At 36.8% G+C, this 12,792-nt stretch overlaps 1 protein-coding gene across 3 annotated transcripts in view; it reads left to right on the forward strand.

Moving 5' to 3' along the window:
• PMS1 (DNA mismatch repair protein) overlaps positions 1–12,792 on the forward strand; it is a 274,373-nt gene that overhangs the window by 44,680 nt on the left and 216,901 nt on the right. For all 3 annotated transcript variants that reach the window (XR_016357014.1, XM_089804597.1, XM_089804596.1), the window contains exon 2: positions 542–802. Coding sequence is in view for 2 of the 3 variants with exons in the window: in XM_089804597.1 (XP_089660723.1) it covers positions 593–802 (210 nt within the window). In the remaining variant the exon portion in view is untranslated. The remainder of the gene's footprint in view (positions 1–541; positions 803–12,792) is intronic.

Consider the following 12,792-nt stretch of genomic DNA (forward strand, 5'->3'; position numbering starts at 1 on the left):
TTCAATATCTAGAACCCTTTTAGCGGTGAGTTCAATTTCCAGAACACTTCTTTGGTTGGGCACAATCTAGCTATTCTCAAGATGCTCTATTGATTGGACTGTTAGAAACATTTGTTGTTTTGACACATTTTCTTTTTTTCCTTTGCTTTAACTTTTGAATGAGGGAAATTTGCTTTGATTAATGTCCTGCATCAGTTTAAACAAACTGAATAACTAGTTTACAGATTCATGGTTTTTACTTCTTAACAAATTGTTTTAAATGGCGTTCAATCTTGATTTGAACAAACCGATGAAGCAAGGTGTAAGAATCCTTTAGAGATGATTTTAAGAATGACATTTTATGTTTCTGTATAAAACACTTTGTGGTTGAGGGAAAAAGCCAGATTCATATTCTTTTACAACTTGATTTCTGTACTATTTGATATACAACATATAACAAACATGGGTAATTTTTTTGTCTATTTAGTGTACTTTTGTCATTTTTTATGCTACGTTGTACCCAGTGCATGGTTGGAAAGACTAATTTATTTTGGTCAAGCAGTTGTAGGGGCTAATACCCTGAGATAAGTTGCTCAGCATCTTGTAGCTGATTATGGATGGAATCCGACCTATTAATAAAGCAGATGTCCACAGAATTTGTTCTGGACAAGTTATTCTAGACCTCGCAAGTGCTGTTAAGGAACTTGTAGAAAATAGCTTGGATGCAGGTGCAAACAGTATTGAGGTTCGGCTGAAGGAATACGGAGGAGAATTATTTGAGGTCGGAGACAATGGATGTGGTATTTCACCAAACAATTACCAGGTATTTTAAAAAACTTACAGCTGTTTTGAGCTTTTTGACTGATCTTAATTTGTAATTTCAAATGATAACTAGTTAGTAGATCAGCAGGAGCTTCACATGACAGGTGTAATCTCTCTGAAAATTTGGCAAGAGAATATGAAATGTCATTCTGACGCTATTTCTGGGCCTAATCTCTTGATTCTGTTATTACTAGTTTGGGTTTAGTGTGGCTATGGAATTTCTGGATTTGCTTGTAAAGTCCTCTTTTGGCTAACTCGGAAAGCCGGGACAGTTACCTAATTTCGTCTTCTTAATTTGTCAAATAATTGCAACTAAAACCAAGCAAAGATGTTACACAAGATACCAATTGCTATTTCTGATATATATGTATGAATATGTGCAAAGTTATTGAATAGATAGCAATGTCTGATGTACAATGATTAGTAATGCTAAAAATGTTATTGCTTTATCACTTGTAGTGATAATGTTTCAATGTCTGATATGTGATATGCTTATGCAATAATTTTCTTTTTGCAATAGGATTGCTATGTCTGATATATGTCTGATTATGCAATGGATGGATATCGCCTAACACGATATGTTGCCATATGTTGCCTTGTCTTATCTGAATTTACAAATGTGCAATGGCCGGGCTGTGTCTGATCACAATCTTTAGATTATATGCCACTGATTTGCCAAAAGGCAGTTTTCTCAAATAGAGCAGTTCCAATATTGGATAAAATAAGAAGAAGTAATATCTGATGATGATTGAATTCAATGATGGAACTGCCTTCTTATGTCTCATGCTTCAGCTGAGGAGTCACATCAAGGGACCTGAACCATGTCTCCTCTTAATTGCATTGCACTAATTCCTTATAACCACATCCTTTTATTATTAATCTTTCTCCTCTCTAAACAAGGTAGTGAATTGCTGTTATAGTTAGTCGCTATCATCCATGATATTATTACGATAATAGATAGTTTCTATTATCTCTGTTTAGTATCTAATGGTTATTTATTGTAATCTTTTGTAAATATTAGAATGTTTCTAATATTTAGTTTTCTGTTTCTAGAATAGAATGTTTCTATTCTTTACGATTGTTTCTTAAGGAAACATCATTCAGTCTCTTGTATAAATTGATCTCTTGTTAATAACAAGCAAATATTTTCCAATTACTTCGTAATATGGTATCAGAGCCAATACTCTAACTTTTTTCGAAAATAATTATAATTTCTTGGTTGAAATTATTTGCCTTTTATTTTCAAAATTATTTACATGCATATTTGCTTCCAACTCTCTATAATCTAACTAGGGTTTTTGTTTTGAGAGATTTGAATTCGTTGATTTCTAGTTTGGTTTTGCAACCTATTTCTATCCAGATTCGTCTGTTTTTTCTACACATTTCTGCCACTTTTTGTGATTTTTTTTTTATAGTAGGGATATTTTTGTTTAAAACCATAATTTTTTGGGTGCCTTGATTTCTGTGCCTTAATTTTTGACTTAGCCAATCCAGAAATTGACCACATATTCTTTTTGGATTTTTCGAGCTCTCTTCTGGGTCACCCTTCAATTTTTTTGGCTCTCTACTTTTTGAGGTTTGCAGGTACTTGCATGTTGTTTGCATGTGTTGCTTTACCATGTGAAGTCTCGTGTTTTGCCTCCATTAGAAATTCAGGTGGGTTTTCATAATTTTTTTCCTCAAAATTTTTTTTCTAATGGGTTTTCATATTGTTTTCCCTAAATTTATTTTCTTATGGGTTTCTATTAATTTCTTTTGAAAATTTCTGATTCTATAATTCGCAAAGTTGTGTGGAATTCCTCTGTGCGTTTGTAATTTTTTCCTCAAAAATTATCAGTTGGGTTTTACAGTTTTTCCTAAAAAATGAAGCTTTGTATTGTCCGGTTTTGATTGTTTTTTCACCTCAAAGATCATGTTAGGTTTTGATTGTTTTTTCATCTCAAAAATCATGTTGAGTTTTGATTGATTTTCACCTCAAAAATCATGTTGGGTTTTGATTGATTTTTCACCTCAAAAATCATGTTGGGTTTTGATTAGTTTTTCACCCCAAAAATCGTGTTTGGTTTTTTTGGTTCTCTCCTAAAAGTCATGGCTTTTTGCGGTTTGTTTTGGAGCATTATCCAAATTACCATCAATAGTTTTCGTAGCAGACATCCTGTGCTCAAGATTCAAAAAGGCTCCTCGAAGAAAACATTCAATACAACTAGTGCCACATGTTTGGGCATATGAAGATTGAATGTCGGAAGCGCTTAGCTGCCCTATCTAAGCAATTTGGTTCGCAGCCCATAGTGAATAGTGCAGAGCACCTTGAGTTGACAAAATCTGCCTTTTATGCTTTTTGATAGCTTCGTGCTCTGGATAGATTAACCATTAAGGGAGGGTATTACAATAATAGATAGTTTCTATTATCTCTGTTTAGTATATAATGGTTATCTATTGTAATCTTTTGTAAATATTAGAATGTTTCTAATATTTAGTTTTCTGTTTCTAGAATAGAATGTTTTTATTCTTTAGATTGTTTCTTAAGGAAACATTGTTTAGTCTCTTGTATAAATTGATCTCTTGATCATTGTTAATAACAAGCAAATATTTTCCAATTACTTAGTAATAGATATTGATTGATATTACCTTTATTATTAGTTGCTACAATACTAAATAATAATTGCTGCCTTGTCTTATGATACTTCATGACTTGTAATAATCACAGTCCTCATACTGATCACTCTTAGGGTCTCTTAATTGTTGATTAGATATGATGAGTACGGGATCGACGTACAATAATAATAGATAGTTTCTATTATCTCTGTTTAGTATATAATGGTTATCTATTGTAATCTTTTGTAAATATTAGAATGTTTCTAATATTTAGTTTTCTATTTCTAGAATAGAATGTTTTTATTCTTTACGATTGTTTTTTAAGGAAACATTGTTCAGTCTCTTGTATAAATTGATCTCTTAATTATTGTTAATAACAAGCAAATATTTTCCAATTACTTAGTAATAGATATTGATTGATATTACCTTTATTATTAGTTGCTACGATACTAAATAATAATTGCTGCCTTGTCTTATGATACTTCATGACTTGTAATAATCACAATCCTCATACTGATCACTCTTAGGGTCTCTTAATTGTTGATTAGATATGATGAGTACGGGATTGACGTATGACTTAGAAGGCTGCTACAATCACTGTCTATCCCATACACTATCTCATATGATATTGATTATCACTGATGATGAATCCACTTTCTTCTCCTTTAGTCACCAAGGTAGTCCTTGCTCATATTTCTTCTTATATTGAGGTCAACATCTCCACCGTCCTCCCTTTTGTGAGCTTTGAAGTCCATTTTCAACGTGTTATATCACAGCCACTCAAATACTCCATTGGCAATGATTAAACAGTTTGCAGTCACCTCCTCATGCTCAACAACATGAACATAATCTATATTTCGTTGACCTTGATTTGTAATGATAACACTGATTGTTCAGTTGTATAATTCTTAAATGCTTGTTATGTATAGATGATCTCTTTGTAATTAAGGAGTCTTATCGATATTCCATAATCACTATCTTTGATCATTGACTAATATTGTTCTACCCTTTTCAGGTATTGGGAAACTATCTTAATGACTATGCACCCATCTCATCTATTGATCTCGGATTGCATCTATGTTCTCCATGAATGTTTGTAAACTACTCCCATTGCTATCACCGTTGATATTTGTTGCAAGGCAAGAGATATTGCCATCAATTATAGTTATCAATTATTTATGTTGGTTGATCACTAATTTAAACATCAATTATAGTTATCAATTATTTATGTTGGTTGATCACTAATTTAAACATTACTAATTATCTTGTTGATAGTACTTATCGTAACTCTTGATATGCTCAGAGGCTAGGACGTTCCTCTAATAGTTAATTTGACTACACTTTGGTATCTTGTACTTTGATAATATGGAATTGATTCTTAATACTTAGTATCACCAATATCTTCATGGGTTCTACAATTCATGCCAGCAGATGTCTTCATCATGTTTGTGTTTATGATATAAAAACATTCCTTGGTTTGATCACCAAGTATGAATTAATGTGTTGGTTAATCTTCTTCCTTGCAATGGTGAGTAGGGAATCATATCGCTTCATCTCATTTTGACATTGATTATTTTGGAATGGCAATGATATTGTTCACACGGGTTGACAATTGCTATTAATAATAAGTTTGTAGTCAACATAAAATGCCTAGTGTTGTGTTTGATAATATTGGTTGTTTGCCATTGTACTAATGCCCATATTAAGTTTGTTATGTTGGGTAGTTTGGTTGGTTGACGATTGTGTTCCTCTTGGCAACCATCAAGTCCTTTTAAATATGTTGTGTACCACCAAGGATGGGGGTATGGTATTGTTGGGTAAATTGTATTCCTTAGCTGACCATCTCTTGTCTTATTCTCTGTAATGAATACATGAGTAAATACAGATATATTTTACTCCTATATCTGGTACTCACTGCCATTTGTATTATTACTTCATGTATGTAAATTACTGGGCATAGTAGTAAACAGAGTGTAAATCTTCAATTAGAACTTATTTAATTGTTATTGCTTCTAGTTGTTTCTAGGTCTAGAATGGGGACACTACATTGATACACAACTTATAGTGAGCCCTTTTTACCTATTGGTGAAACACTCGATTGTTTTGATTGAATATTTTTGCTTGATTATACTAGCTAACTGGGACTACATAGTAGTAGCATAATGTTGGATCCATAGACTCTTGTATCACTTGCAAAAACAAAAATGCCTTCCACAATGTTGATGTGAGTATTGTTCCACTAGAACATGTAGAATCAAATACTTAATGTTTCAGGATGAAACATCGACTACTCAATACTCTCTTGATATTTGGCCATCGTCCATGGTAAGCTTGCAAAGTAAGATCATGAAATGACTTCAAGGTTCCATTAATTGTGGATAATCACTTAGTGAAATAATGTGATTTACTGGTAATCACTTGGGCACTTACGCTATTCATTAAATGTATATCAATTTTTGCACTTTTAAAGATTTGGCTTCACAATATGAAATGAAAATAAATATCCAACTTAACTTCTAACTTCTATTTCTACTTATACTATGAATGCAAGGAAGTATGGATGAGCTTGGACTGTACGAGATGCAGCTTAACCAACGACTTCACCCACCTAGTGCAAGCTTCTAGGGAATACTGTAATGTTTTTCACATCCATATCTCCTCATCAATCCCATCAAGTGAATATAAACTAAAGATTTAATATCAATTGAAGTTAATTGCTTTTGATCATTGACTCACCACAAAGGCACACTTACAATCAACAAGATGCTAGTGGCCTAGATTTGTCAAGTCAATCAAGCAAACGTCCACAATTACTTTCATTCAGCTAACTACTTCAACTTGAAATAAAATATTAATCTAAGTGAGATGAAAAAAACCATGCAATACTCCAAAATGATCATATATATCCACCATGCAAGCACGACAATGAATAGAGAATTTTTTTGGTAGTACTTCAACAACAATTCTTTAACATAACTTCCGACAAATGAGAGGAGCAGTCCTTCTATAGGGAGCTCAATTACAAAGAATGACCTAGATTGATTTGAAAGCTAGGGTTGCGATTAATCCTCATATGCCCTAATTAAGTTCTCCATAACTACCTGCTTTAAATATTAAATGCACACCCAATTACAATTAGGCACTAGCATGTGGGCCAGTAAAAAAGTAACGTTATCTTCGAGGAGCAATGAGAAAATAGAATAGACATAACCACTTGATAAGATGCACCAACAAATGGGCCAATGAAAAAATTACAATAGTTTGTGGTCCAATGAGAAGAGAGGTTAGATAGAAGCTTGTAGAAGAAGAAAACTTGTAGACAAAGCCACCATTTAATGAACCAATAAGATGATGCCACTTGTATTTACACAAGCTATCTTTGAGAATATTCTTTTCTTTATCCTTTTCTCTTTTCATAGATTCAATGAATCTAGATACAATATGATAAAGTTCTTCCACTAGGACACTTGACGCATTCTCATTGATTGAGGATATGGCTGCTACCTCATCATTTTCTTATTTGCAAGGAAAACCCCCACTTATAATAATTGTGAAATTTTAGATGATAACTTCAATAAGACTTAGAAAATTATCACAAGCTTGCTATTTTTGATTTCCAATAACAAGCTTTAATTGTGCTATGCAAATTGAAATCTCATCTCTCATTATCAAATTGATTTGTGACCAATAATAATCATCATTTAAAAAAATGTCATTTTCCTTATTTAAAATTGATGCTATTTATTTAAATTAAAAGAATCTTTGAAGAAATCAAGTTGAATTGGCTCCCTATTAATTGAAATTTATTTTAATTTTTGAAAAATTGAGGGCCTTGGAATAATCATTATATGTATGGCCCTTTTTATTGATAGGTAACATTTTGTATTATATTGATAAAAAGAGAGTTACATTGCTTTGGTATGGCTAAATGCCTTTTTGCGTATACTATCCATACCCTGAGCAAACCCATGCCATTAGACAAAAAAACAAAGTATGAACACTCTGAAGAAGACATGATCACCCAACCCATATAGTTAAACGAACAAAACAATCAAACACAGAGCAACTGCCATCATCACTGTCTGTTATATCTTACTCGAAGCATCATGCAACTTCCTCGCGAGTGAAGGTTGGAGTTGAATGGTCGTCCATCATTGAATTCCCTTGCCTCCCCCGATGGTGCTTTCCACTGCCCTCCCCCTCTTCGACAAGCAATGAGGCATCCATCTAGACTCTTTTTGAAGTGGATGCACCCTCCTTCAGGTGGTATTTTTTCACAATTTGGTGGCATATTTGTTGCCCAGGAGCAAGCGTGCTCTTTCTCGGTGTGGCCTTCATAAAGCCTCTTCCATTCTTTGTTGGCGGCCAAATTTGCTCAGTTAGGAACTCCACTACCTTTTTCCACCCCTGTTCTGCTTTGGGGATATGGGCACCTTGCAATTTGAGGATAGCCACACAACTAGTGGCTGAATTGAAGAGTCCCATCCACCAATTAGCTGCCAAGGCTCAGTTCCCATCTCAATACCTACACCCATAACAACTCTAACAATTATGTCCTCCAGCCCTAGAAGCCATTGCCTATCCACACATGTAGCAACAACTCGATGGACCTCTTCTTTCAATTTCTCCACCATCAACACGAGCGCAACAAACGACGACGCCACATCTAGATTAGATTTCCTCTTCCAGAATGCGTTTAGGTATTCTGGTCCTAGCATCTACTGCACACCCTTGAGAAAGGCCAGGTCATCAAAAACAAATGTCTTTGAGACGCCGCGTGGTAATTTGACCTTCATAGGTTTGCATCTGAGAATCCGAACCCAGAGCAAAGTTTGCCTCCATTTTTGTCGCAGTGGGGAACAAATGAACTTGGACTGCCTTCTAACTAAATTTATCTGCCTTGGAATTCTTTGGAACGAAGTACCAAGGAAAAAGCAACACTCAAGCTGACATGCGCAAGGGATACATCGGTAGATTGGAAATCTCTACTTACCGTGGGATGATTTAATGTCATCGGAAGTAGGAATAATGATGCCTCCCCCTTGAACCATCCAGTATGAAATTATCATGTGAGAATTAATGTGTCTAATGGTTGAACAATAGTGCTCTCTTTATTCAAATCTAGGGGAATGCAAGTCCTCAAAGAATTCATTTTGTGGACCCAATGCTGCATTAACCCCCATGTTGGCTAACATGTTTGCCACCCTGTTTGCTTCCTGAAATGAATGTGATACGTTGAAGTCATCAAATTCCAGAAGCAATTCTTTGATTTGCTAAATAAATTGATCTAGGTGCCATGCCTTCATCTTACCTCTCTTGATGCCATTTATGATGATCTCGGAATCACCTTCCAAATGAATTCGTTTACAACCAGCTTTTGCTCCTAAGACTAGAGCCTCCCTGGCCGTAGAACATTCTACAATATTATTTGTACCATCCTGCAAATGTTTGGCTGCAAGAGTGAGAATGTTGCCCCTATGGTCTCTTGCCACACACCCACATCCTGAAACACTCGGGTTTCCCCTGGCCGCCCTGTTAAAGTTAATCTTAATCCAACCAACCTCTAGAGGTGTCCAAAATACTGTTGCCCTCTTCAAAGTTGGATTAACCCCAACAAGCCCATGAACAGACCGATACTTAATTGGTGGTAAGCCAGGTTGAATATGAGCATCATGCCTTGTATAAACTGAGTGTTGGGGACTATGTGTTGACGATGCTGATGAAATTAATTCTACTATCCCCCTCTCTAACCTCTGGCCAAACCTTGGCCATTCTTCTTCCTTGTCCTGGAAGATCCTTCTATTTGTCTCTTTCCAAAGCTCTCACAGTGTTGTAGTCGGGATGATCCTCCACATTGACCTAAACACCTATTTGTTCTTCTTTGCTGGCCAAGCTTCTAGCCAACCTTTTAAAGTGGAAGTTAGTGGATTTGCCCATCCAAGTATAGATTTTGACATATCCCATGCCTTTTGCGCAAAACTGCAAAGAAGTAGAAGATGGTCTACAGTTTCTTCCGCTTTTTTACACAGGGGGCATCTGAAAGGTCCTTGGAAACCCAATTTTTGCAATTTCTCTTTAGAAAGAAATTTTTCGTTGCTTGCCAACCATGTGAAGGCATGCACTGTCCCAACACAAATTTTGTTCCCATAGAATTTGATTATGAGTGCCTTCTAGGATTTGATATACTAATTTAACTGTGTATTTTCCATATCAGCTGGTCTTTGCTCTCAGAAGACACTAATATTCTTTCCTTGAAAATCTGTTGCAATCTTAGATTAATTGCTGAATTTAGATTTAACTTAGATGGCTCCTTCCACTGTCCTTGTGTTACTTTGCCATTAATCAGAATCTCAACGAAATCTTTAACTTTGGACCCCCAATGCTGCCTAGTAATTTCAACCAGCTGATCTAAGACTCCTGACTTATCTAGTTGGAGGCCCCCATCCTAGGAGTCACTCCAGAAATCCGCCTGCTCACCATTCTCAACTTTCCAGGTCAAATGATTTGTAATTAAATATCTGCACTCCATAAGGAAGTCCCAAACAATAGAGCCCTAGGGTGGATCTGCCATTGTCAGGATGCATTCATCCTCCATGTTGTCAAGATATTTTGCTCGGAGAATCTTAACACATCTTTGGGTACTTGCACTAAAGATCTTCTAGACTAATTTGGCTCCAAGAGCAATGTTGAGGAAAGACCAGTCCCTAATCCTTGCTCCCTCCCCTTCTTTTGGTCTGCATACTTTTGACCACACCATGATTGGAACCTTCTCTCCTTCCTTCGACCTGTTCCGCAGGAATTTTCTCATACTTTGCGCAATTGTATGAATGATCTTCTTTGGGATTTTGAAGCAAGCCATAGAGTAAACCGGCAAGGCCGATATGATTGCCCTTAGCGCAGTAATTCTTCCTACCAAAGTTAGCCATTGTCTCTTCCAGCTCTCCATTCTCTTCCTACAATCTTCAATCAACTTGTCCCAGATATGCCCTTTACCTACCCCGCCAAAGAGAGGCATGCCTAAAAATTTCCTTGGAAGTGTGCCAATTCTTACTCCAAAAAACTTTGCTATTGCCCTTTGGGACCCCACTTCTCTATTGATAAAATAAATTTCCGATTTCCCCCAGTTGATGGATTGCCCTGAAGCCATATTGTACTCGTTCAGGACCTGTTGCATACTTCTTGCCTCCGCCATCAAGGCTTCCCCGAAAATACAAGTGTTGTCTGCAAACTGAGAGTGGGTGGAGGCCTCAATTCCCTGAGTAATCAGTATGCCTTTCCATGATCCTTGGGCCATCTTCCTAGATATAGATCTGCCTAGGGCTTCTGCCAAGATAATAAACAAAAATGGAGACAATGGATCTCCTTGACGAATTCCTTTTCTGGTACAAAAGAACCCCTGGGGACTACCATTCACTAAGATTGAAGCTTTGAAATCTGAGATTGTACTCTTGATCCATTTCAACCATCCTTCGTCAAACCCAAACCTCCTTAAGACTTCAATAAGAAAGCCCCTGTCAACTCTGTCACTTTTTGGATGTCTAGTTTGAGCATCATTTTCCTCTCCTTTCTTTTCCTTGTAGTGTGAATTGCCTCATGGGCTGCAATGATGCCATCCACAATGCTTCTATTCGGAGTGAAGCCACTTTGCTCTGGGGAAATGACGGAGTCTAACAACAACTTCAATCTATTTGCTGCAATTTTTGTAATAATTATACACTATGTTACAAAGCGAAATTGGATGAAAATCCTCATACTTGGTTGGGTGAGCTTTCTTTGGGATGAGGGTGATCAGCATATTGTTTGTCTTTCAAAATGAAACCTTCCCTCCTTGACTCTTCCACAACTTCCAGCAATTCTTCCTTAGGAGCTCCTAGAATTTGTGGTAGAAGAAGGCGTGGAGTCCATCTGGTCCAGGAGCGTTATCTCCACCAAACCTAAAGCACTACAGCTTTTAATTCGTTTATCTTGATTGGTTCCAAAAGCATCTTATTGTCGTTTGCTGAAATAGAGCGTGGGATTACACCCAAAATCCTCTCCTGCACCCTGCTCCTATCCGCTTGATCTTCCTTCCAAAGTTCCTCAAAGAAGACAACAACGTCCTTGTTGATGCTGTCCATATCCTCCATTAGTACTCCCTGTTGATTATCTATGGATAGAATGCAGTTTACACAGCGTTTGGTCTTCATCGAGCTATGCAAAAACTTAGAATTTCTATCCCCAACTTTTAGCTAATTCTCCCTTGACTTTTATTTGAAGAAGATTTCCTTCCTTTTTAACACTTCTTGATAATTACCCAATAAATCTTACTCCGTTTTGAAATCAACATCATCCATCCCTGCACTCAAGACTTTGCTATTTAGAGTCGCAAGGTCAGCCTCAATACCTGTCCTTACCTGAAAGATGTTTTCGAAATGTGTCTTGTTCCATTCCTTGAGCATGGCTTCGAGGTGTTTAAGCTTGGAGAAAAACTGAAAGGCCTCATTGCCTTCAATAGGCGGGGCACTGACCCACCAATTGAGCACTTTATCGAAGAAGCCTTCCTCCTTGAACCACATCAATTTGAATTTAAAAGGACACCTAATTGGTATGCCATCATGGAACCACCATTGAGACTGGGTAATGGTCAGAGCCTGACAATTCCAAAATTCTTCCTTCAAAGACAATAGGTAACTGCTGCCATTCTCTTGACAGGAAGATTTTGTCTAATCTTTCTGCAATATGAGAGAATCCCTTCCTTCAGTTTGTCCACGTGAAATGACCACCTTTTGTAGGTACTTCCTAGAGCATATTGTTTTGTATGAAATGACGAAAGTCTTCCTGTACAGAGCCCAGAGAGCGAACTCCCCCCTTTTTATCCGCCGAATTCAGAGTGGCATTGAAATCACCTACGATCACCCTAGGCTCGTTGCCTAGAGTGGCACAAAAAGCATAAATCTCCCCTTAAACAACCTTTTTCTCCTCAAATTTGGTAGGCCTGTGCACATTGATCAATACCGCCGAGAAGTTTATTGTTAGTGAAGAGAACCTAAAAGCTTCCTAAAATCTTTCCTTCACCACGGGTTCTACCTTAAGGAGTCTTGGATTCCAAAGTATGCCTAGCCCACCAGAAGCACCGATCGCCTCTACAAAGAAACTTGACCATTTTTGTCTAACCCCAAAAACCTTCACAGCCCCCTCTACTCCCATCCTTGTTTCCCGTATGCATACAATGTCTACTTTTGCTTGATCAAGGGATCACTTGATCAAACACCTTTTGTCAGGAGCATTGCAGCCCCTGACATTCCACGTGAGGAATTTCATGGTTGCCCAGGAGAGACAATATCCCTCTCGGATTGCAAGCAGATTTGACCATGCATATTTCCTACATCTGCTAATAATTCCAAATTGTTTTTCCTA

This window comes from Cupressus sempervirens, chromosome 10, assembly GCF_028749045.1.
Source record: "Cupressus sempervirens isolate cs-2001-9-10 chromosome 10, ASM2874904v1, whole genome shotgun sequence".
In the NCBI taxonomy this organism is placed as follows: Eukaryota; Viridiplantae; Streptophyta; class Pinopsida; order Cupressales; family Cupressaceae; genus Cupressus; species Cupressus sempervirens.